This window comes from Phyllobates terribilis, unplaced genomic scaffold (genome assembly GCF_046119375.1).
Source record: "Phyllobates terribilis strain yellow unplaced genomic scaffold, ASM4611937v1 Scaffold_1__5_contigs__length_1240528914, whole genome shotgun sequence".
In the NCBI taxonomy this organism is placed as follows: domain Eukaryota; kingdom Metazoa; phylum Chordata; class Amphibia; order Anura; family Dendrobatidae; genus Phyllobates; species Phyllobates terribilis.
The window spans coordinates 857,829,796-857,853,761 of NW_027362761.1; the positions used below are offsets into that span (position 1 = coordinate 857,829,796).

The 23,966-nt window shown below is 42.3% G+C and overlaps 1 protein-coding gene across 2 annotated transcripts in view; it reads left to right on the forward strand.

The window, feature by feature from the left end:
- Positions 1 to 23,966, forward strand: part of LOC141153732 (alcohol dehydrogenase 1-like) — a 107,022-nt gene that overhangs the window by 52,955 nt on the left and 30,101 nt on the right. For both annotated transcript variants that reach the window (XM_073638819.1, XM_073638829.1), the window contains 3 exons: positions 5,856 to 6,116; positions 6,194 to 6,329; positions 7,634 to 7,772. In XM_073638819.1, the coding sequence (XP_073494920.1) occupies positions 5,856 to 6,116; positions 6,194 to 6,329; positions 7,634 to 7,772 (536 nt within the window). The remainder of the gene's footprint in view (positions 1 to 5,855; positions 6,117 to 6,193; positions 6,330 to 7,633; positions 7,773 to 23,966) is intronic.

The window sequence follows — 23,966 nt, forward strand, 5'->3', positions numbered from 1 at the left end:
AGGAACCACGTTGCGCAGACTGTATAGAAGCAGATGGCATTTGTGACTCCTCATCTTCCACCTCTTCCAAAACCTCCTCCCTTAGTGCTTGCAGTGTTTTTTCAAGCAGGCAGATAAGGGGGATAGTCATGCTGACTGGTGCATCATCTGCACTCGCCATCCGCGTGGAATAATCAAAGGCACGCAAAATGTGGCAAATGTCCTTCATAGAGGCCCACTCAGTGGTGGTGAAGTGTGAACGGCGCGCACTGTGACTCGTTTGCGCCAGCTGCAGCTGGTACTCCATTACTGCTGAATTCCACCTGGTGGGTAGGTCACATATGATTGCGATGTTCCAGAAGACGTAATTGGCTGGAGATTCTCTGGCACAAACCACACGTCGCTCTGCTGCTTGATGGCATTCCAGAGCTCCTGCGCTGTGTGGCTTTGATTCCCCAAAGAAATTAATTTTAATACGGCCTGTTGACATTTGGCCACGGTTGTGCTCATATCGGTCATCATAACAGGTAACCGTTCACGGGTCGATGTGGAGGTAGACCGTGACGGCTCCTGCAGCGCTGATTCAGAGGAACTGGAGTATGAGGAGGAGTCAATGTGTACAGACTGGATTCCTGCAATCCTTGTAGTTGGCAGAACACGTACAGCGCCACTCTCAAGATCTGTACCCGGCTCCACAACATTTACCCAATGGGCAGTGAGGGAAAGGTATCGTCCCTGTCCATGCTTACTGGTCCACGCATCGGTGGTCAGGTGGACGTTGCTACTGACGGCGTTTTGTAGCGCATGTTTAATTTTTCCCTCCACATGCTGTTGCAGGGCAGGGTCGGCTTGCCTGCTGAAATAAAAGCGGCTGGGCACGTTGTATTGTGGGACTGCCAATGCCATAAAGTTACGGAAGGTGTCAGTCTCCACCAGCCTGAATGATAGCATTTCAAGGGGCAGTAGTTTAGCAATGCCAGCATTCAGAGCCGGTGCTCGGGGGTGGTTTGCCGAGTATGGGCGCCTTTTCTCCCATGCCTGTGCTAACGATGGCTGTAGACTGGCCTGAGAGTGTGAGGATGACAGGGAAAGTGGTGCTGTGGGTGGAATTACACTGTGTCTCTGTACAATAGTGCCAGAGATTCTTCCATGGCGATCCTGTGAGGAAGCCGAATCAGCTGTGTGTGAGCTGGAGGAAGAGGCTACAACACGAGCTGAAGAGGTGGTAGGTGGCGCTGTAGGTTGGCCTAGGTCTTCAGTGTGTTTTTGTAACTCCACCACGTGCTTGGTCCGCACATGTTTCCACATATTTGTGGTATTGAGGTTGCTGACACTTTTCCCTCTTTTCACCTTCTGATTACACAGCCTGCATTTGACAAAGCAAATGTCATCTGCAACTGTGTCAAAAAAGGACCAGGCACTGCAAGTCTTGGGAGCGCCCGCTTTGGATTTTGGAAGAGCCATGCTCCTAATGGGTGCCGAAGTGGAGGCTACAGGCAACCAAGTCTGCCCCCTCCCTCTCCCTCCTTTTTGGGCCATTCGGGGAATCTCTTCCTCAGAGCTGCTCCCACCACCTTCCTGTCCCTCACGCCATGATGGGTCAAGGACCTCATCATCTACACCACCCTCTTCAAACAACTGCTTCTCCTGGGTAGTCTCGACAGCACAGTACGCACCAGAAAGTGGCACCTGAGTCTCATCATCAGATGCGTACTGAGGTGTGCTGCTGACCATAGGCACTGGCCCACCCGCCTCTTCAGATTCAGAGAGACAAAACCGTTGTGCATCACTGCATACTACCTCTTCTTCAAATTCTCGAATTCTGCTTGGCTAGCCCCCTCTTTCCAAGCCAAGAGATTCAGAGAACAGAAGTAGAGATGGCTCCTGTCCAGGGCTCTCTGACTGCGTGGGCAATTTGGCAGGTGGTGAAGAGACAGATGGGTGCTCTTCAGTGCTCAGGACCTGAGAGGATCTGGAACTAATTGAAGTCGATGCGTTAGCTGCCATCCATCCCACAACGGCTTCAATTTGGTCCTCCCGCAGCAGTGGGGTACGGCTAGCTCCTGCAAAGCTGCGCATAAAGGACTGTTCCCTGGTAAAACTGGGGGATGCTGAGTCACTGGTGCCAGCAGCAGGCACAGAATCCCCACGTCCTCTCCCTGCAGGCACAGAATCCTCACGTTCTCTCCCTGCAGAAACTCCACGCCCACGACCACGACCACATGCCTTACTCCCTGCCTTCTTCATCTTGGTAGACTGATAAAGATAGGCAGAAAAGTACTAAGGGCTTAGTGTGCTTATTCCTGAACAGCTGCTAACAGGTTTAAGAAACACTAATTTTATAAAGTATGGACTAGACTTTAATTTGAGCAAATGTGGCCTACACAACTGTAAAGTGGAGTGTTTGGTGAACTTTATTTATTTTTTTTTTGTCACAAAAAGACACTGGATGTGCCCAAAGATGTAATACCGATAGTATCACAAACTTTTTGTAGCTATTACAATGTAGGAAGGTAGCCTACAATGCACTAGATGAGGCTACAACAAATAGGCTAATACTTATCTGGCTGGGGCTGCAGGGCACAATGCTGCAGAAAGGCTCCTCTAACTACTCCTATACAGTGTGTTTGGAACCAATTTAGCTGAATACGGATGGAACCACCACACTAATAGGAGAAATCAGGAAAAATTATGAATGGGCAAAAAAGGACAATGTATGAGGCAGTGACACACACTGAGTGCACTACAACCAGACGTGGCTGAAGCACACACTACAGGGTGAGCTGCACTCACACACACAGACCTTGCAGACAGCGTTGAACAGTGCAGACGCAGAGCACTGTGCACTAGCGCTGCAAGACAAAAAAAATTTCTCTATCTAGTCCTATATAGTGTGTTTGGAACCAATTTAGCTGAATACGGATGGAACCACCACACTAATAGGAGATATCAGGAAAAATTATGAATTGGCAAAAAAGGACAATGTATGAGGCAGTGACACACACTGAATGCACTACAACCAGACGTGGCTGAAGCACACACTACAGGGTGAGCTGCACTCACACACACAGACCTTGCAGACAGCGGTGAACAGTGCAGATGCAGAACACTGTGCACTAGCGCTGCAAGACAAAAAAAAATTCTCTATCTACTCCTATATAGTGTGTTTGGAACCAATTTAGCTGAATACGGATGGAACCACCACACTAATAGGAGATATCAGGAAAAATTATGAATTGGCAAAAAAGGACAATGTATGAGGCAGTGACACACACTGAGTGCACTACAACCAGACATGGCTGAAGCACACACTACAGGGTGAGCTGCACTCACACACACAGACCTTGCAAACAGCGGTGAACAGCACAGAGAACTGTGCACTAGCGCTGCAAGGCACAGCGATTTATAAAGTAGCTTGGGTAAAGCAGAGTAGACCAAATAGGTAGCTAAAACTGTCCCTCAGAACAACAGCGTCCTATCCCTAACTGAATTCACAGCAGAATGAGCTGAAAATGGCGGTGGCGGCTTTTATAGTGCATCATGACATCATTTCAGCAGCCAATCACAGCCATGCCATTAGTTAAGATGCCTACATGCCTAACAGGATGTGCCCACACTTCTTAGGATCCTCATTGGCTGAATAAAATGAAACTGGTTCATTGCATTATGGGAACTTCCGATTCCGGTATACTATATTGCAAAAGTATCGGAATTAAGTATCGGAATTCCGATACCGCGAATATCGGCCGATACCCGATATTTCAGTATCGGAATGCTCAACACTATTAATCACCAATTAAATACTTATTAACAGTCCATGCAGAACATTTATGAATGAATAAATGAATATTCAAGTCAAGCTTAATCCAATAAAACTGTATTGGCCAATGACTTAGTAGGCTGTCCTGATCATTAAAAGTGGTTATCACTTATAGCAAACTCATTTTCACCGAGGGCCACATCAGCTTTATGGTTGACTTCAAAAGGCCTCTTAAAATTGTAATGGCTTATTCTTCGAGCACGAACTACAATGGACATTAAGAGAGACATCTCTGGGTAGGAGGGTTATAAGACATCTTTCCCTGGGTAGTAGGGCTATAAGACAGCTGCTCCTGGGTAGTAGTGCTAAGGGCACTGTCTTTGGGCAGTTGGGATAAAAGCGCTGTCCCTGAGTAGTAGGACTAAGAGTTCTGTCCCTGTCTAATAGGGTTAATAGAGCTGTTCCTGGGTAGAAGGGCTAAGAAAGCTGTCCCTGGGTAGTAGGTCTAAGAGACCTGTTCCTGGGTAGTAGGTCTATGAGAGCTGTCCCTGGATAGTAGGGCAAAAAGACCTGTCCCTGGTTAGTAGGGCTAAGAGAGCTATCCCTGGGTAGTAGGGCAAAAGAGCTATCCCTGGGTAGTAGGGCTAAGAGAGCTGTTCCTGGGCAGTAGGGCTAAGAGCACTGTCTCTAAGTAGTAGGGTTAATAGTGCTCTTCCTTGCTAGTAGGGCTAAGAGAGATGTCCCTGAGTAGTCAGGCAAAGAGAGCTGGGTAGTATGGCTAAAATCACTGTTCCTGGGTAGTAGGGATAAAAGAGCTGTCCCTGGGTAGTAGGGCTAAGAGAGCTATCCCTTGTTAGTATGGCTAAGAAAGCTGTCCCTGAGTAATATGGCTAAGACAGCTGTCCCTGGGTAGTATGGCTAAGAGAGCTGTGCCATACCTCAGAGTCCAAGATGGACAACTCCCTATGCTAAGTACTGGCTGCATCTGCTCTTAAAAAATGGAATCATACAAAAGTGCTGGCTGACTGCTTGCACTGTGTTCACTTTTTGTGCTGGCTGACTGCATTCACGGTTTGTGCTGGCTGACTGCATTCACGGTTTGTGCTGCCTGACTGCATTCACGGCATTCACTGTTTGTGTAGGCTGACTGGATTCACTTTTTGTGTTGGCTGGCTGCTTTCTCTGCCTTCACTGTTTATGCTGGATGACTGGGTTCTCAGACTTCACTGTTTGTGCAGGGTGACTGCGATCACTGTGTCCATCGTTTGTGCAGGCTGACTGCGATCACTGCTTTCACCATTTGTGCAGGCTGACTGTGATCACTGCATTCACCATTTGTGCAGGCTGACTGCAATCACTGCTTTCACCGTTTATGCTGGCTGACTTCGATCACTGAGATAACCATTTGTGCTGGCTTAATGCGATCACTGCATTAACTGTTTGTGCAGGCTGACTCAGATAACTATGTTCAATGTTTGTTCAGTCTGTCTGAGATAACTACGTTTACTGTTTGTGCAGGCTGACTGTGTTCACGGAGTGCACTGTTCAGTATGACAAAGTTGGCTCCTACTCCTTGTACTGGCGCCACCTCCTCTTTTTATCACTCACTGCATCTCAGATTCCAAGATTGCATGAGCTCCCTGTGCTGGTTTCACCCCCTCTGCTAAGCACTGGCTGTGTTGACGCTGAACCAGTACTTAATAGACGAGGTGGCACTAGCACAGGCTGCTGCCATCTTAGATTTTGAGCTCCGGCTCACACTTCACCACTGCTCCGACCGGATCTCCATTTTCCATGTACGGAGAGCTGGTCGGACAGTACAGTGTTGAAGTATGTCCTGACCTCGCGGGCTGCACAGAATGACATGGTGGGCCACGGGTCTTGAGTTTGACACCTGTGACTTATAGCATTGTTAATGTCTTTTGTAAGCACACCCTAGTACCTTAATTGACAGCTTGCTCTGTGTACATTAACCCTATATCTGTAGGTAAATATAATTTGGGAACTTGACAGGTCCCCTTTAAGTGTTCAGTGGATGTGCTTTTAATGTACAATGTTGGGAATTGCCCTTTAACACAATGGAGATGCTAAAGCCTTAACATTTTAATCATTACAGGTTAAACCCGGCTCTAGCTGTGCAGTGTTTGGTTTGGGAGGAGTCGGCTTGTCGGTGGTTATTGGATGTAAAGTTGCCGGAGCTTCCAAAATTATAGGAGTTGATTTGAACAGTGATAAATTTGCAAAAGCCTTAGAGTGCGGAGCCACTGAATGTATCAACCCCAAAGATTATGACCGCCCTATCCATGAAGTGTTGGAAGAGAAGACTGATGATGGAGTTGATTATGCTTTTGAGGTCATTGGAAATACTGGAGTCATGGTTAGTAACCGAACTGTTGTGAGAAGTTCACTCATTCTGCACTATAGTATATCTTTAATTCTTGTACATTTCTTTAGGAATCTGCTCTATCTTCTTCTCACTTTGGCTTTGGAACCACTGTAATTATTGGAGTGGCTCCTTCAAATGCCAGGATGACTTTGGATCCAATGTCTTTTCTCACTGGTCGAACCCTAAAAGGATCATCATTTGGAGGTATGCATTATGCAATAGAATTAAACACTAAAAAGTAGATGTTGAATGAACAAAAGTGAATAAACTATGTTGGATAGGTCCGTTTATCTGCCAAAAGTTTCAGCAGTGGTGTAAATTTGCTGCTTGTGAGTCCGAATGCAAAATCTCCATCACAGCCCCAACTATCACAGGTCTTGAACATAATATTATAATAGTCCTCTCATATATTCCCTGCACCCACTATCATTTCACCCCTGCGTTTGAGTTTAAGTGTCATGACATTATGGATCTAAGCTACATATCAATCAAGCACAGTTGGGGAGAGCTACATTATGTCCGCTAGTGAAAAAGCAAACTGGAGAAGTGGATCTAAACCAATGAGGTCACTGGCTCTCCAATGTAAAAATAAATAATGTTCAAAGTTCGCCATTTGGTATGGAAAATTTTCCTTTGCAGTAGTTTTTAATAATGTGTCCCAATTAAATAGGACTACCAAATTCCATCAGACAACTGCCCTATTACTTACATCTTTAGTTCCTTTTTTTCATGAGTTAAATCACAAAAACAATTTGATTTTATTGATAATCCCCATGTGTGCTAAAAATTAGAGTTCTATATATTTTTAATGTGGGCTATTGGAGCTAAAGAGAACCTTTTTTAAACCAAGTATCATAAAGCATTATTCCCAAAAAGGTAAGTTATTCCCTATGCATGGAATAGGGAATAACTTGCTAATCATAAGGGGCCAACTACTTGGACCCCCAAGGATTCTGAGATTGGGGCTCTGCACCTCAGTTCTAAATTGTGCGGAGGATTGCATGTCCGGCCTCCACTTTATTCATTGTCTATTGCACTGCCAGAAAAAGCGGAGTGCTCACCTTGTCAGTCTCATAGACAATAAATGGAGCAGAGGCCAGACATGAAATCCTCCGCTCTATTCAGAACTGAGCTTTAGAGCCCCATTCTCTGGGTATCAGAGCCCTGATCACAGGATTCCTAGAGTGACAAGCAGGTAATCTCCTATCCTAAGGATAGGTGATAATTTGCATTTTTGAGAATAACTCTTAAAAAACCCTTAAATAGAGAGTCTTAAAGCCAACTGATGGTGTGGTAAAGTATAAAGTAAAAACCATGCATTGACCATTATTGGAAATTGTTTCCACTACCATATTATATATAATAGGAAAGTAGCATAATATTGCTATAGTACATAGCTTAACATTTAAAAAAAACAAAAAAACAATGGTACAGAATGATACAGTGCCAGGAAAAGGAATATTAGTTTCAATAATGCATGAGATGCATCTGGCCTTTTTTTCTTCCAGGTTGGAAAAGTAAAGATTACGTACCAAAACTTGTGTGTGAATACATGAACAAGAAATTTACTTTGGATAAGCTTATAACACACAAATTACCTTTGGAGAAAATCAATGAAGGATTTCAACTTTTGCGCAATGGAGAGAGGTATGTATATATGCAAACTAAGGGGATATTTATTTCAAATAAATGGCAAATTAATAGGCGTACATGATAGTACACTCCTCAGCATTGAAAAGGCAACCCCAAGAAGGAAATGTTGTGGAATTGGGGAAATTACAAGATGGATAGACATGTTAATTATTTGTAAATTATGAAAAATTGAAAACAAAATTTTCAAAACAGCTCAATATAACAAATATGAGTACCATATGCCAAAAAAAACCACACTTACATGACTTAGCATCCCATCAATGAGGGTATTAATGGTTGTTAGAGAAATATTTTGCACTGCTGAATGCACCTGGGAATGCAAATCTTCAAGATACACTGTTTATAGCACCCTTTGTTGACCGATGAATTTCTCAGATATACTCAATGACAGACAAGTCCGAAGATGATGCAAGCCATGGTAGCATGTTTAAGCCATGGAAGCTGGTCACGGTAGGACATGCATAATGCGGCCTGCCGTTGCCATGTTGAAAAAATGGCTCCTGAAAAATTTTGGAGCAATGGCCCATAAAACTGGTGTCATGACCCAATCAATGTAACAAAGAGCTGTTATTTAACCTGGACTGCGGACTTGCAGGGTCTGGTTACTACTGTATACTATGCCCCAAACCATAATTTTAGAAGAAGGACATGATGTCCCTCGTGAAGGCCTGTTTATGATTTTGCCCACATGGTCTTGTCAGATTGTAAGAGTGGCACATTAAGCTATGAGCCAGTTGTTCAAATGATCTCACGCCATCATTCTCAAAGGTCATCATTGTGCAGAGCAAGACAGCAATGGAGGCTGAAATGGATGTCTATTTTTATCAATGATGAGCCTGTTTTGTCTTGCATGAAATGATAGCCAGATATTGGTCTGGAGACCATATGGGTAACACCATGAAGGGGTCTTCATAAGCAAACATGAAAGTGTATCAGGATCTGTTTTTCAACACAATATTACTAGAATGCATATTGTTTGTGCTACTGTGAGCAGCCTGCATGGCCTAAACATGCTGCCATGGCCTGCAGAGCTTCTGGATTTGTCTCCATTCAAGCGCATCTAGACATCATTCGTCGGCAATTGCAAAGGGAGTTGCCAGCAGCAGATCTTGATGATTTACATGCCCAATTGCATTCAGCATAACAGAACATTCTTCAGACAAATATTAATTACCTCATTGATAACATGCAACGGTGAACTACAACCAGAGAAAAAACGATCCTTAAAAATACCTTTTATTAATTACGTTTAAAAAAGGACTAAAAAATCCATACACAAACAACAATAATCCTCAAAGAAAATCCTCAAAGGATGGGACTTCACATTTAGATCTTGTACCTACAGGAAGGAATACAGATTAATACTATCCCTATTTTATCCCTAATATCTCTCCCTTCCTGGCAGCGGAGGTTGGCACTTTAATTTGTACTTCGTGGCGCCCCCGCTCCATGTCGATTTCCCTTATATCCCTACAGAAGCCCTCTTCAAAATATTAAAAAACCACAATAGTGAGAAAAGGGTAGAAAAGTAAGTGAACGTATAGGTTTTAGAAGCCGGTATATAGTAGTAAATATGACCAGATCTGTTCAATGGGACAGATACCAGCAACTGGAGACCAGATTGATCCTAGTATTGCTTAAATACAATTAATTCATAGACAATTAGCAGTCAATATCCTGATGCACTATAGTGATCCACTACACATCTATCTTGGTCAATCCCTCTTGAATAATAAATCTCCAGTGTGGATTCCACACAGATAGGCATCACATAAACAGCATAATATAATATCCACAATTAGTCATTAGGGCAAACTTAGGCATTAGAGCAAATTTAGTTATTAGAGCAAAATATTATCTGTAGAGGGCTATTCAGCACAATAATCTCTAGGTTAGAACAAACAATCTGACAATTCAAATGGATAGAGAATGGCACCTAACACTTAACCACTTCGCACCAGAGCCTGTTTTTGCCTTTGTGACCGGGCCAATTTTTTCAATTCTGACCACTGTCACTTTATGAAGTAATTACTCTGGAACGCTTCAACGGATTCCCCTGATTCTGAGATTGTTTATTCGTGACATATTGTACTTCATGATAGTGGTAAAATTTCTTCGATATCACTTGCGTTTATTTGTGAAAACATCGGAAATTTGGCAAAAATTTTGAAAATTTTGCAATTTTCAAACTTTGAATTTTCATGCCCTTAAATCAGAGAGATATCACACAAAATAGTTAATAAATAACATTTCCCACATGTCTACTTTACATCAGCACAATTTTGGAACCAAAATTTTTTTTTGTTAGGGAGCTATAAGGGTTAAAATTGACCAGCGATTTCTCATTTTTCCAACAAAATTTACAAAAACATTTTTTTAGGGACCATATCATATTTGAAGTCACTTTGAGGGGTCTTTATGACAGAAAATACCCAAAAGTGACACCATTCTAAAAACTGCACCCCTCAAGGTGCTCAAAACCACAATCAAGAACTTTATTAACCCTTCAGGTGCTTCACAGGAATTTTTGGAATGTGGAAGAAAAAAATTAACATTTAACTTTTTTCACAAAAATGTTACTTTAGACTCAATTTTTTTCATTTTCACAGGGGTAACAGGAAAAAATGGACCCCAAAATTTTTTGTGCTATTTCTCTTGAGCGCGCTGATACCCCATATGTGAGGGAAAACCACTGTTTGGGCGCACAGCAGGGCTCGGAAGGGAAGGAGCGCCATTAGACTTTTTGAATGTAAAATTTGTCTGAATAATTAGCAGACGCCATGTTGCGTTTGGAGAGCCCCTGATGTTCCTAAACAGTGGAAACCCCCCACAATTGACACCATTTTGGAAACTAGACCCCTTAGGGAACATATCTAGATGTGTGGTGAGCACCTTGAACCCCAAGGTGCTTCACAGAAGTATATAATAATCAGCTGTAAAAATAAAATTTTCACATTTTTCCCACAAAAACGTTTTTCATCCCTTAATTTTGTATTATCATAAGGGTAATAGGATAAATTGCACCATGAAATTTGTTGTGCAATTTCTCCTGAACACGCCGATACCCCATATGTGGAGGCAAACCACTGTTTGGGCGCACGGCAGGGTTCGAAAGGGAAGGAGCGCCATTTGACTTTTTGAATGTAAAATTTGTTTGAATAATTAGCGGACGCCATGTTGCATTTGGGGAGCCCCTGATGTGCCTAAACAGTGGAAACCCCCCACAAGTGACACCATTTTGGAAACTAGACCCCTTAGGGAACTTATCTAGATGTGTGGTGAGCACCTTGCACCCCCAGGTGCTTCACAGAAGTTTATAATATTGAGCCATAAAAATAAAATTTTCACAGTTTTCCCACAAAAAATGTTTTTCATTCCCTAATTTTGTATTATCATAAGGGTAACAGGATAAATTGCACCATGAAATTTGTTGTACAATTTCTCCTGAGTACGCTGATACCCTATATGTGGGGGAAAACCACTGCTTTGGTGTATGGCAGGGTTCGGAAGAGAAAGGAGCGCTATGTTGGCTGGGATAGGCAGCAGACACCATGTCACATTTGAAGAGTCGCTGACATGCCGAAACAGCAGAAACCCCCACAAGTGACCCCATTTTGTAAACTACACTTCTCAAGGAATTCATCTAGGGAAGTAGTGAGTATTTTTTAATTTTTAAATTTATACCATTGGGCAGTGAAAAAAGCATAATTATATTTTTACCACAAAAAAATGTTTTACCCTCAGATTTTACATTTTCATACAGGACAATGGGTAAAAATGGTGCCGAAATGTGTCACACAATTTCTTCTAAAAGTGGCAATACCCCATATGTGGCTGTATCGTACCACTCAGCCATACGGCGAGATCTGGGGGGGGGGACGGAGCGCTATTTGACAATTGGAGAACAAATTATTGTAGAATAGGCATTTGGATTTGGGAGCACAAAATTTTCTGAATTTCTTTTAGGGGGCAAGGGCCATTTTGCTGTTCCAGAGCCTTTCTGCTACCAGTAACTTGGAAGTCCCTTATATTTTTAACAGATGACAGACCTGTGTGGGGACTAGCTTTTTTTGAGGACTGAGTTGAAGCTTTTATTGGGAACATTTTACGTAACATTTATCCGGCGCTCTAGGCTGAGCACTTACATCGGGGTTTCCATCTAAATTTCCAAGTGATGTAATTCAGATGAAACCCCTGCGGGATCCATTCACTGTAATGAGGCAGCAGAGTTACTCTGGACTCTGTCTGGCCTCTGTTTAGTGGTGTCCTTTTTTTCAGAAGTGCACAAAACTGTGGCCAACCGCACTTTTATGCACGCCTAAAACAAATGACACCGTGGGATCACAGGCCAGACGGCATCCACAGTGGCCTATATCTGCATCATTACAGGGAATCTTCCGTCAGGGGTTCCGGCTGAATCACATATTTCAGAGATTTACACAGAAACTCTGGCGTAAGTGCTCAGCGCAGAGCGCAGGATAAATGTGTGCCGAGCCATACTGCGATCTTTGGGAGACATAATAAACAAATCAGTAGCAGGTGAAGAATTGTTTTTATTTATTTTTTTAACGCCGTTCCTAGTGTGATATAACTGATTAGAATACTTTATTCTTCGGGTCGGCGCGATTACAGAGGTACCAGATTTATATCGGGTTTTTATGACTGACAGCTGTCACACACAAAGAGAGGCATTTTTTTTGCAAAATCTAGTTTTTGCATCGCCATATTTTGAGAGCTATAATTTTTCCATATTTCGGCCGACAGAGTCATGTGACAGATTGTTTTTTCGGGATGAGTTGACATTTTTATTGATACCATTTTTGGGTACGGGACATTTTTTGATCGCTTTCTATTCCGTTTTTTGGGAGGTAAAATTAACAAAGACCAACAATTCAGGAATTGTTTTTTGAGGTTTTTTTTTATGCCGTTCTGTGTGTGGTAAAAGTGATCAGGCAGCATTATTCTTCGTGTCAGTACGTTTACAGCGATACTACACTTACTGTATATTTTTTTTATGTTTTGGCGCTTTTACACAATAAAACAATTTTATAGAAAAAATATTTTTTTTGCATTGCTTTATTCTGAGCGCTATAACTTTTTTATTTTTCGGCTGATGGAGCTGTATGGCGGCTTTTTTTTTGCGGAACAAGATGACGTTTTCAGCGGTACCATTTTTATTTCCATTTTGCTTTTTGATCGCATTTTTTTCCACTTTTTGTTTGGCGATATGAGGAAAAAGCATAGTTTTTTGCTCCGTTTTTTTATTTATTTTTATTACGGTGTGCACAGAAGGAGTTAATTAGTGTGACAGTTTTATAGCTCGGGTTGTTTCGGACGCGGCAATACCAAATATGTGTACTTTTTTTATTTTTGCATAAATATACGGATTTATCGGTTTAATATTTTATTTATTTATTTATTTTAATTTATTTTGTATTTTTTTTTAACAGTTTCAAAACATTTTTTTTTTACTTTTTTTACATTTTTACTTAGTCCCTGTATGGGACATTAATTTTTATTTTTCTGATCCCTGATCTCATGTAATGTAATAGACATATATTACATTACATGAGATCTTCACTGACTTTCACAGTCAGAGTCTCCTGCCAGGCTTCAGCTGCAGGCTGCAGGCTGAGCCAGGCAGGACACCATATATGGCAGAGCTGGAGGCGGTCATGTGACCTCCAGCTGCCATAGCAACCCAAGGTCCTGGAAGCTATCAGGGGTCGTCGGAGAGGTAAGTGGACGACCCCCTCTCCTCCTGCTGTCTTCTATATGCCGTGATCACTATAGATTGCGGCATATAGAAGACAGCAAAGGGTTAACATCTCTGGGACCTGATCCAATCAGGTCCCGATGATGTTCCCTGTCAGAGCTATCGCTCTGCACCGCTCCTGCAGTGCTTGCAGGACCCTGGGGGTCCTGAGCGCTGCGGGACCACCCACCGTTTTTAAACGTCCGCGCTGCACAGAGCCCAGGCAGCGTGGACGTTTATCTACAGTGGGCAGTCGGGAAGCGGTTAATAGTCCCATATATATAGTCCCAAACATGAAAAAGCACTTATCATTAGTGGATCCTTAGTCCCTCTGGCAATTCATACAGATAAAGAATAAATAAGACTTAATAGTCCCATATAAATAGTCCCCAAAAAACGGCACTTATCATTAGTAGTCTCTTAGTCCCAACGCGTTTCCCCCTGGTTTCCACCAGGGTTCATCAGGGGACCTGAGGAGGACATCAGTCTCTCTCTTCAGACAACCAGTCAATGCTGCATGTGTGCAAAGAAACATCCATACCCCATATATATATAAGCAATTCCCACCAATGTATAATTAACATACCCCTGCTGTAACTCCCAGAGTGCATATGTCTCATGTCTGCAGCCGGATACAAGTCTGTGGAACGCACAATGTGCGAGTGGAACGCATGCTAGGCGGAAGTGACGACTCACTGATGACACAAACCGGAAGTGAGGTCACTGAAACGCTTCTAGAGTTACCGGAGTACACAGATGGAAGGTGACCAGGCTTAAAGGCTGACATCTAGTGGTGCCTGCCAGAAGTGACAGAAAAAAAACGGCAATACCCAAACAGGAAACAATAGTTATCCCAAAAAAACATGCACTGGAGAAAAAACTGGTGGCACAATTTCAGAATAATGGTGTACTCACATTACCCCACAAGAGGGAATAATGGATATAAGGGGAAATAGAAATCAGCATATCAAAAAATAAAAAATGGGGGGCGGGTATCTCCCTGCATAAAATGCAGGTGTTATCCACATTTATCCACTTATTTGCCCTTCAGAAAAATCAGGGTTGTTAAAGTGCGGATGTGTAGCATAGTCCCAAAATAAAGATATAAAGATAACCACAATAGGTACATATAAGTAATGGCCGAAGGCCAGTATCACAGAAGAGTTGGTTCTCTCTAGCTCTCAGTAGCACATTCTCAGATCAGATGAAGCTCGAAAAGCTCAACTGTTCATTCAGGGCCCCCTGGGCCATTGATTCCATCCAGAAGATCCAGCGGGCTTCCCGTTGGAGTATTTTCTTATTCCAATCTCCCTTTCTGATCAATTGTTCCACAACCTCAAGGACCCTAAATGAAATACATCCAACATCTCCCTCATGTTTGGAGATTACATGTCTGGCGAGTGGTGTATCTCTGCTATGTCTCACATCTCCAAGGTGTTCGCCAATCCGAACAGATAGTTCACATTTTGTTTTCCCAATGTAGTCAATAGGACATGTGCATGTGCAGAGATACACCATCCCCGATGTCCTGCAGTTGGCGAAATCTCTCATATCATACACCCTTTTAGTCACTGTACTCACAAAACTTTTAGACGGTGTGATAAATTTGCAAAAAGAACAGTGACCACACCTGAATGTTCCCTTAGATCTGTTCTGCAGCCATGCACCCTCCTTCTTCTGGGGAGCAAAGTGGCTATGTACAACAGCATCCCTCACAGACTTCCCCCTCCTATAGGTGACTGAAGGTGTCCTTGAAATCAAGGCAGCCAAATCTGAATCTGCCTGTAGGATGTCCCAGTGTCTTTTAAGGATTTCCATGTCTCTTTTTGACTGGTCATCATATGTGCCTATCAACCGTGTAATGGTCTCAGACTCAGGTCTATCCCTTGGGGTAAGAAGGGATGACCTATCTACTGCCCTTGCTTGTTGATAGGCCTTCTTTATCACCTCACACGAAACCTATTGGCCAGATCGTGTGATTCAGACTGGAAATCACTCCACGAGGAACAGTTCCTCCAAACCCGTAGAAACTGTCCCTTGGGGATATCTCTCTTCAAAGGGGGGGATGGAAACTCCCCCACTCAAGAAGACTATTGGTAGCACATGTTTTGCATTACAATGTGGTTTTCAAAGAGCCATCTCTATTTCTCGAGATATGCACATCGAGAAAAGAGATCTCCTCCACTCCTATCTCACATGTAAATGACAAACCAAAAGTGCTGGTATTCAGGTAAGTCACAAAAGACCGAAAAGATGCCTGGTCTCCTGTCCACAGGACGAGGATGTCGTCGATGTATCTACCCCAGAAAAGTATTTGTGGGGCCCAGACGACATCCTCGTCCCTGAACACAAAAGTATCCTCCCACCAACCCAGGAGCAAATTGGCGTATGTGGGAGCACAAGGGCTCCCCATCGCTGTGCCCCTGAGTTGGTGGTAGTACTTCCCCCTAAATAGAAAATAATTATGTCGCAGGACAAATTCCAGTAATTCCAAAAGGAACTTTTTGTGCGGTCCCAAATGAGTTCCTCTAGTCCTCAAATAATATTCAACGTCCGCCAGGCCCACCTCATGCCGAATGCTACTGTACAGGGCCTCAACATTCATTGAGGCCAGGATAGTATCAGCCACATCTTCCAGCTTATTTAGGAGGTCCATCGTGTCCCTCAAATACGACAGAAGGGCTAAGACAAATGGTCTTAAAATCTTGTCCAAGTATATGCCAGAGTTTTGACACAGGGCATCAATCCCTGCAACAATTGGCCATCCCTTTAGGGGACTGATGCCCTTATGTATCTTAGGGAGTGCATAGAACGTTGCTGTCACAGGCCACTTTGGGAAAAGGAAGTTAAACTAATTTTTTTAAATCAAGTTCATTGACCATGCACAAGACAAGATCTTAGATAGTCCCACACTATATTCCTTAGTGGGGTCATTCTGCAGAATTTCATATGTTGATGCATCCGATAAAAGTCCCTGACACATTTCAATGTATTGAGTGCTATCCAAAATGACAGTGTTGCCGCCCTTATCTGAGGGCTTCAACACAATTTCACTGTCAGAACTCAAAGATTCCAGGGCTTTTCTCTCTTTCAAAGACAAGTTAGGACATGTCGGTTCATACCTAGGGTTGATCTTACAGATCTCATCTGAGACTAGCTTTAAAAATATATCAATACTCCCTATATCACTACCTGGAGGCATTCTACTACTCTTAGGTTTAAGATCAGAGAAAGGTCCCAATCCTGTCCCCCTCTGTTCCTTTTCCGATAGTTCAGATAGTGTAATCACGTCTGGGAGATCCTCCAGGGATATGCCCAATTGTTGACATTTCAATCTATCATTATTTAGAAAGAACTTTCTCCATTTTAATTTCCTGGTAAAGAGATTGATATCCTTTATCCAAGAGAAAGGGTCAAACCTTGTTGTTGGGACAAAAGTGAGACCTCTTGAAAGGACAGACCTCTCACAGTCAGACAGAACATGGGAGGACAGATTAACTATCTGATTGTGAGTTCTCACCAAAGGATCTGTAGGAATCCCCCCCTATCTGTATCTTTGGGGACCAGTGCGCTCCCGCAATTTGTAGGAAAGGAGCCCTCTCATCTCTAAAAAAGAAGAGGAAGATGATTGAGCAGATGAGGGTGCAGAGTTGCCCACCCTTTGTTCGAAGTCTTGTCTCAGCCATCTCCTTTGGCTACCCCTCCTACCTCGTCCTCTCCCACTCTGATTTATTTTGACACTGAAATATTTTGAACCTCCTTCAGTGTCTGAGGACTCAAGGTCTGAGGAAGATATGTCTACAGGGAATCTGGTCACCTCAACTAAGCCTGGGTAGGCACGCGTCTCATGGAAATCTGCACAGTCTCATAGATACCTCTTATGTTTCCTGTCTTTGATATTTAGTTGGAACCGCTCAACCGCTGTCTTTAAATTCTCTTCCTTATTGGAAAAGTCAGGGTTAGTCTTGTGTTTTAAAGCTTCCTCAGTTAGTTCTTTCAATTTTATAGAAGTCTTTTCTCGTGTCACCTTTTCTTCATCTAGGAGAATATGCATAAACCTAACTGAGGATGCCGTAGACTCCTCTTCCCACTTTTGCAATAGGCTTGGAGTCCTACATCTAGGGGCTGGTTAAATATGTATCCTCAGGCCCCTCGGAACTATTTTTTGTTTGATATAATTATCAAGAGACTGCACCTCCCACCAAGATTTCATATTTTCTTTAAATGCACCAAGGAGTTAGATGAACACTGTTTTAAGGGTAGGGGTAGCTGAGGAAACACTGTCCGATTCAGCCTTAGAAAAGACTTCTCGAGCATCATCCATCCATTTATTTGTATCAAGAGGGCCTGATAAAAAAACAGCCATACTAATCTGATCTATTAGACAACCAAATAACAAATATATGAAAAAGGTCCTTATTATTCAACTACAACCAGAGAAAAAAACGACCCTTAAAAAATACCCTTTATTAATTACGTTTAAAAAAGGACTAAAAAATCCATATGCAAACAACAATAATCCTCAAAGAAAACCCTCAAAGGATGGGACATCACATTTAGATCTTATACCTACAAGAAGGAATACAGATTAATACTGTCCCTATTTTATCCCTAATATCTCTCCCTTCCTGGCAGCGGAGGTTGGCACCCTAATTTGTACTTCGTGGTGCCCCCTCTTTTTACTGATGTCTCTGTCTGCAACCCGTTGACCAAATAAAGTGCTTTTTACTGAAATTGCTGGTGGTGAGTGTTGCTTCTCTTGCTTTCCTCTGAATTTTCATTATCATTTACAGGTATTAAGCTGAGCACCACAAGACATGACTATTATCTGGATATATTTGATGTAATACTATTTTTTCTTGAAAAAAATGCTGGCACTACTACCATACCCAGTTACAAGAAAAAATAGGATTAAACAAAATATATCCAAATAATAGCCATGTCTTGTGGTGCTCAGCTTAATACTTGTAAATGATAATGAAAATTCAGAGGAAAACAAGAGAAGCGGCACTCACCACCAGCAATTTCAGTAAAACGCACTTTATTTGGTCAACGGGTTGCAGACAGAGACATCAGTAAAAAGAGGCTTATTTCACTGATGTCTCTGTCTGTAACCCCGTGACAGAAATAAATAGCATTTTACTAAAATTGTCGGTGGTGAGTGCCACTCCTTTTGCTTTCCTCTGAATTTTCAAGATCATTTACAAGTATCAAGCTGAGCACCACGAGACATGGCTATTATCTGGATATATTTTGTTTAATCATATTTTTTCTTGTAACTGGGTATGGTAATAGTGCCAGCATTTTTTCCTTTGGTCCTTGTGAATAAATCGAGATGTTTTGAAAATGTTGTCTCCATTTTTTAATCAGTTATATACCATTAACATGTCTATTCATCCTGTAATTTCCATAATTACACGACATTTTCTTCTTGGTGTTGCAATTGCATTGTTTAAGAGTATATGATGACCAGTCTAAAAATCACATTTAGGGTATATGCACACAGTCAGGATTTGTAGCAGAAATTTCCTGAGCGTATTTGCCTTTTCCTGGCACAAAAAAAGGCATGCGGATTTACATGCATTTTTGACGCATTTTACATGCATTTTTACGTGCATTTTTTAAAGTGTTTTTGAAGCGTTTTTGTACATCACTGAATGCTTTTTTGAGCTAAATAAAGTTATTTGGTGGGGCATTGCTTAAGCCCTTGGATTACCATAAGAACTGGGGTGAGTATATTGGTTCATTTAAATGATTAAAGAATGTGTCGGCTGTAATTCAAATAAAGTGTTTACACTGTGTCTGTGTGTTTCTTTACTTTAATTAAAGTTAGGTCATGAAAAGGTCTGATTCACACTTTGACATCACCAAACAAAAGAGCTGGGTGTCAGCTAGTCCCATTCACCCAATCTTCATTAGCATTTCTATTCATGTAATTAATGCGTCTGCTGTGAGCTGTTATTATTACCTTGGGAAGGTTAAATTAGGCAAACATGGTCCCTGGCCATTAAATAACATCTCACAACTGGTTTGTTAGCCACTATGTCCCCACAAACAGCAACAAGCAGCGCTTTGGACACAACCTATTTATGTTGCGTCCAAAACGCGGTGTTCTAATGCCGCACTTTTGTCGTCGGTACATGTGAATCTACCACTTATAATGACACTTCAATTGGTCAAAATCTGCAGCGGAGACTAGCGTGTCAGCTACAGAGATTAATACACTGTGGGTGAGTTTGGGTACGTGGCCACGATCAGGAGCTGCTGCAGGTTCACGCTGCGTGTTTATACAGTGTCAGCATCCAGATGTTATGTCATAGTGGATGGGATCTCTAGAAATCCCACGTCCACTATGCGTGCATCAGAGGCTGCGAATCACTCGTGGACAATGACATGCGGCGCGTCATTCCGGACCACAGCATGTCAAATTCTCTTGTGGAGTCGCTAGTCTCCACAACAGAAATTTGACCACGAGAATGTATTGAATGCGGTAAATCTGCATGGTTCAGTGAATACATGTGGATTTACCTACATTCAATAGAATGCAACGTTTTGGACGCAGAAAAAATTTGCGTCCAAAGCGGTGCTACGTCTCAATTATGGGCACAGAGCCTAAAATTTAAAAAAAAAAATGGCGTGGGCTCAGCTTCATTTTTATAACCAGCAGAGGGAAAGCCGACCTCTGGGGGCTGATATTAGCAGTCGCAGAAGGGGCCATTAGCCAACAATGTTCCCTGGCTATTAATATCAGCCCACAGCTGTTTGTTTAGCCTTTACTGGCTAGATTACAGGGGGACCCTAGAAAAAAATTGACATGGGGTCCCCCTATAAAATCTAACCAGCAAAGGCTAAACTAGACAACTGCGGGCTGATATTAATAGCCAGGGAAGGGGTCATGAATACTAGCCCCCTCAACGGCTATTAATATCACCCCTCAGCAGTCCCAGAAATGGCACATCCATAAGATGCCCCAAATCTGGTGCTTAGTTTCACTCTTCCCACTGCCATGTAGTGGTGGCAGAGGGGTAATGGGGTTGGGGTTCACGTCAGCCTTATATTGGTGGCTGACGTCAAGCCCAGGTTAGTAATGGAGGGCATCTATAAGATGCCCCCATTACTAATTGCGCAGTAAAATGGTAGGTGCTTTTGCAATAAAAGACACGGCCAGAATAAAGTATTTTAATGAAATAAAACACACGGTTCTACAATTTTTTTTTATTACACGCCTCCGCGAAGCCCTCGATCTCATGAAAAAAACGTAAAATAACAAACAACCATATCCCTCACCTGTCCGCCGTCAATGACGCAATCCATGATCATCGTCGAGTGTCCCACAACGATCCAGGTCACTTCTACAGCTGTGACATCAGAAATCACTGTTTTTGTTTTATTTTTCATTTTTTTTACCTCGGGCACGCGGGCTGGGAAGAGCAGACTACTGTTATCAGCCAGAGCAGCAGTCGGATGAGAGGAGTAGCAGCCTCCTCTCCCAACCCGGGTACCACCCGCAGCGCGATTCCGGCGCAATTTTGCGCCTATTGATTTTCATTGAAATGCTGCACATTTGCATGTATAGATATTATTCATGCAGGTTTGCTGCGATTCAATAGGCGTGAATTAGCGCCGGAATCACGCTATAAATAGTCCTGCTGCTTTTTTTGCCGCAATGGTAATCCGGAGCGGAATTTTCCGCATCATGTGCACAGCACATGCGGATTACCATTGCTATACATGAAGGACCTATTAAAAAGCAGTTTTAATGCATTTCCGTGGCGGAAAAAACACTGCGGAAACGCATTAAAACCGCATCGTGTGCACATAGCCTTAGAAATTAATACCTAGAATGATTTTCCATATCACATTTTTCCAATTTAAGACAAAATACTGTTAAAGGAACATGGAATACCATGTCATCTGTTAAAACATAATGCAGAATGGTCTTAGACTGGCTCAAAATATAACTGGTCTCGTGTAGTTGATGAAAAAGGCTTCTGCCTGCTTCCCGGCTTCAGAGGTGCACCGCGCATGTTCGGAAGCAAATAAGCCTGAAGACTAGTCTGAAGGCAGGGTATTTTGTGTAAAAATGTACACATGCTGGTGGTTAGCGGGCATGGGGGACCTGTCATGTTCCATTTAAACATATCAGATATATGAACTTGAGTTCCTGTGTTGGTCACTTGCACTTTTGGGCTACGTTCCCACAATGAAATTTTGGTGCATTTTTGACGCTTACATGTTTTTGCTTTGTCAAAAGGCAGAGTCTTACAGTTCTAGAAAAGTGGATGGGATTTATACAAACGTCATACCCACTGTGCTTCTAATTAATGCTGCGTAAACTGACCTGTGGTGCATTTTTCAAATCTGCAGCATGTCAATTTCTCTTGTAAGTTTTTTATACACAACATTCCCATAGACTTGCATTAGGTGCGGAAATTCCGCAGGTTAAAAACATACATGCATTTTTTGTGTGTTTCCATAGAGGAAATGCATCAAAAGCATATGTAATCTGCACCTAAGTATGTCAATAAAATTTTGTCAAAGCAAAAAAACGTGAGGTATCAAAAACAAAGCAAACTTATTTAAAGCATAACACACCAGAGAAAAAAGTCTCAGTGTCAAAAATGTGATAAAAACGCATGTTAAAAATACTCAACAAAAAAGGGCAATGAAAAAAGGCAAGTAACCTAATTTAGACAATAGGTGTAGGAATGGTTAAAAATCAAAAATGCACCAAAAGCTCATTGTGGGAACGTAGCCTTGAACCATTGAGAAAAAATAAAAACTCCTACTACAGTATGCAAATTATATAAAACAAATGCACTTACTCATATTCCTTATGAGAAGAATAACCTAACAGGCTATCTCTGGAACAGTCCTCTCCCCCCTTCCAAAAAAATAATGCGGTAACTCATCATTTGAAGACAAAAGGAGTCTCTGTACCTCTGATAGGTCAGTCCAAAACTATTATGGCATTTTACTTATTTGTTTTAAATTGATCTAGTATTTTTAGATTTTGCAGTACCTAAATTGTTGGAATGGCAACCACACAAAACTGAAACCCCCTTTCGGCACTACACAACTATTATCAGATACATTTTCATGGGGTTATTCCTATCTCAGGCTTTTATGGCTGAGATGGGAATCGCTACATGTATTGTAAGTGCCGGCCATCAGAGGAGTTGCTACGAAAACAGCAGAGAGTAGTACAACTATTGTAGAAATAATTGTGCGTTCTGGAAACATTGTAGCAAAGCAAGTTATGTTGTTGCCATAATTGTTAAGTTGAAGAAACAGCATAGCTCGCTGTGCTAATCTGTTTTTTAACTCCCATTCAATTCTATGAGAGCTATGTGGGCAGTGTAACACAGTTACGCTCAGATGTTTTCGTTGCCACTCCCACTAGTGCTTCCTAGCAGTAGTGATGAGCGAGCACTAAAATGCTCGGGCACTTGTTGCAGGGGTCGAGCAAATTGGAATACTCGGGTGCTCGGTCCGAGTAACGAGCCCAATGTACTGTAAGTCTATGGGAAACTCGAGCATTTTTCAGGCAGCTCCCCCTGTCGGTCTCTGCAGAGGGCCTAAAAATTGCCCAAATCGAGGGGAACAGTGCTCAAATGACATAGGAACAGCATGGGGAAGACCCCTGGAAACATTTCTGATTCCCAGATCACTGCTGTCAACAATGTGGTCAGAGGCATTACGCCACTTTTACCGACTCACAATGAAACATACAAAAACGAAACCAAAATGGATTTTCCTGGGAAATATGTTAAGGAACATCCTTTCCAGGGTAATGACTTGTATATAAGGCAAAATAAATAACCAAAAACAAAAATACTCCTCCATACCTTGGGCAATGTTCACACGTAGAATTTTTGATGCGTTTTTGTTATTTTGCATTGCTTTCAACCGTGACAAATGCTTTCACCGGGAAATGTAATTTTAACATTTTACAACCTTATCTGGCCATGTGGTGTGTGAGACATGATCAGACACATCCTGTTTCATTTATGAAGGAGGGACTCTAAAAGTCACAAAGCCTATTTTTATAGGGCCATCAGGCGGCCTTTACTATTCTTAGAGAGCCATCAGTGGGCTATGCTTTGCTGTTCCCATTGCTAAAGAGTAGCTCTCATATACTGTTATTGTGTATGCAGTGAGTGGCAGGGCTGCCCAAAATTTGGACGCACCCCAATACCCCTTTGAAAATTTGGAGGCACCCCAATACCCCTTTGAAGAGACTTAAAGGAGGGCCTCCTGAAAACAATGTTCCCATTATTAGAAAGTGGGTCTCCCATACTGTTTACCTATGCAGTGAATGCAAGGGTTGCCAAAAATTTGGAGGCACTCCAATGCCCCTTGGAAGAGATGTGGAGGTCAGAGGGCCTCCTGAAAACAATGTTCCCATTATTAGGAAGTGGGTCTCCCATAGT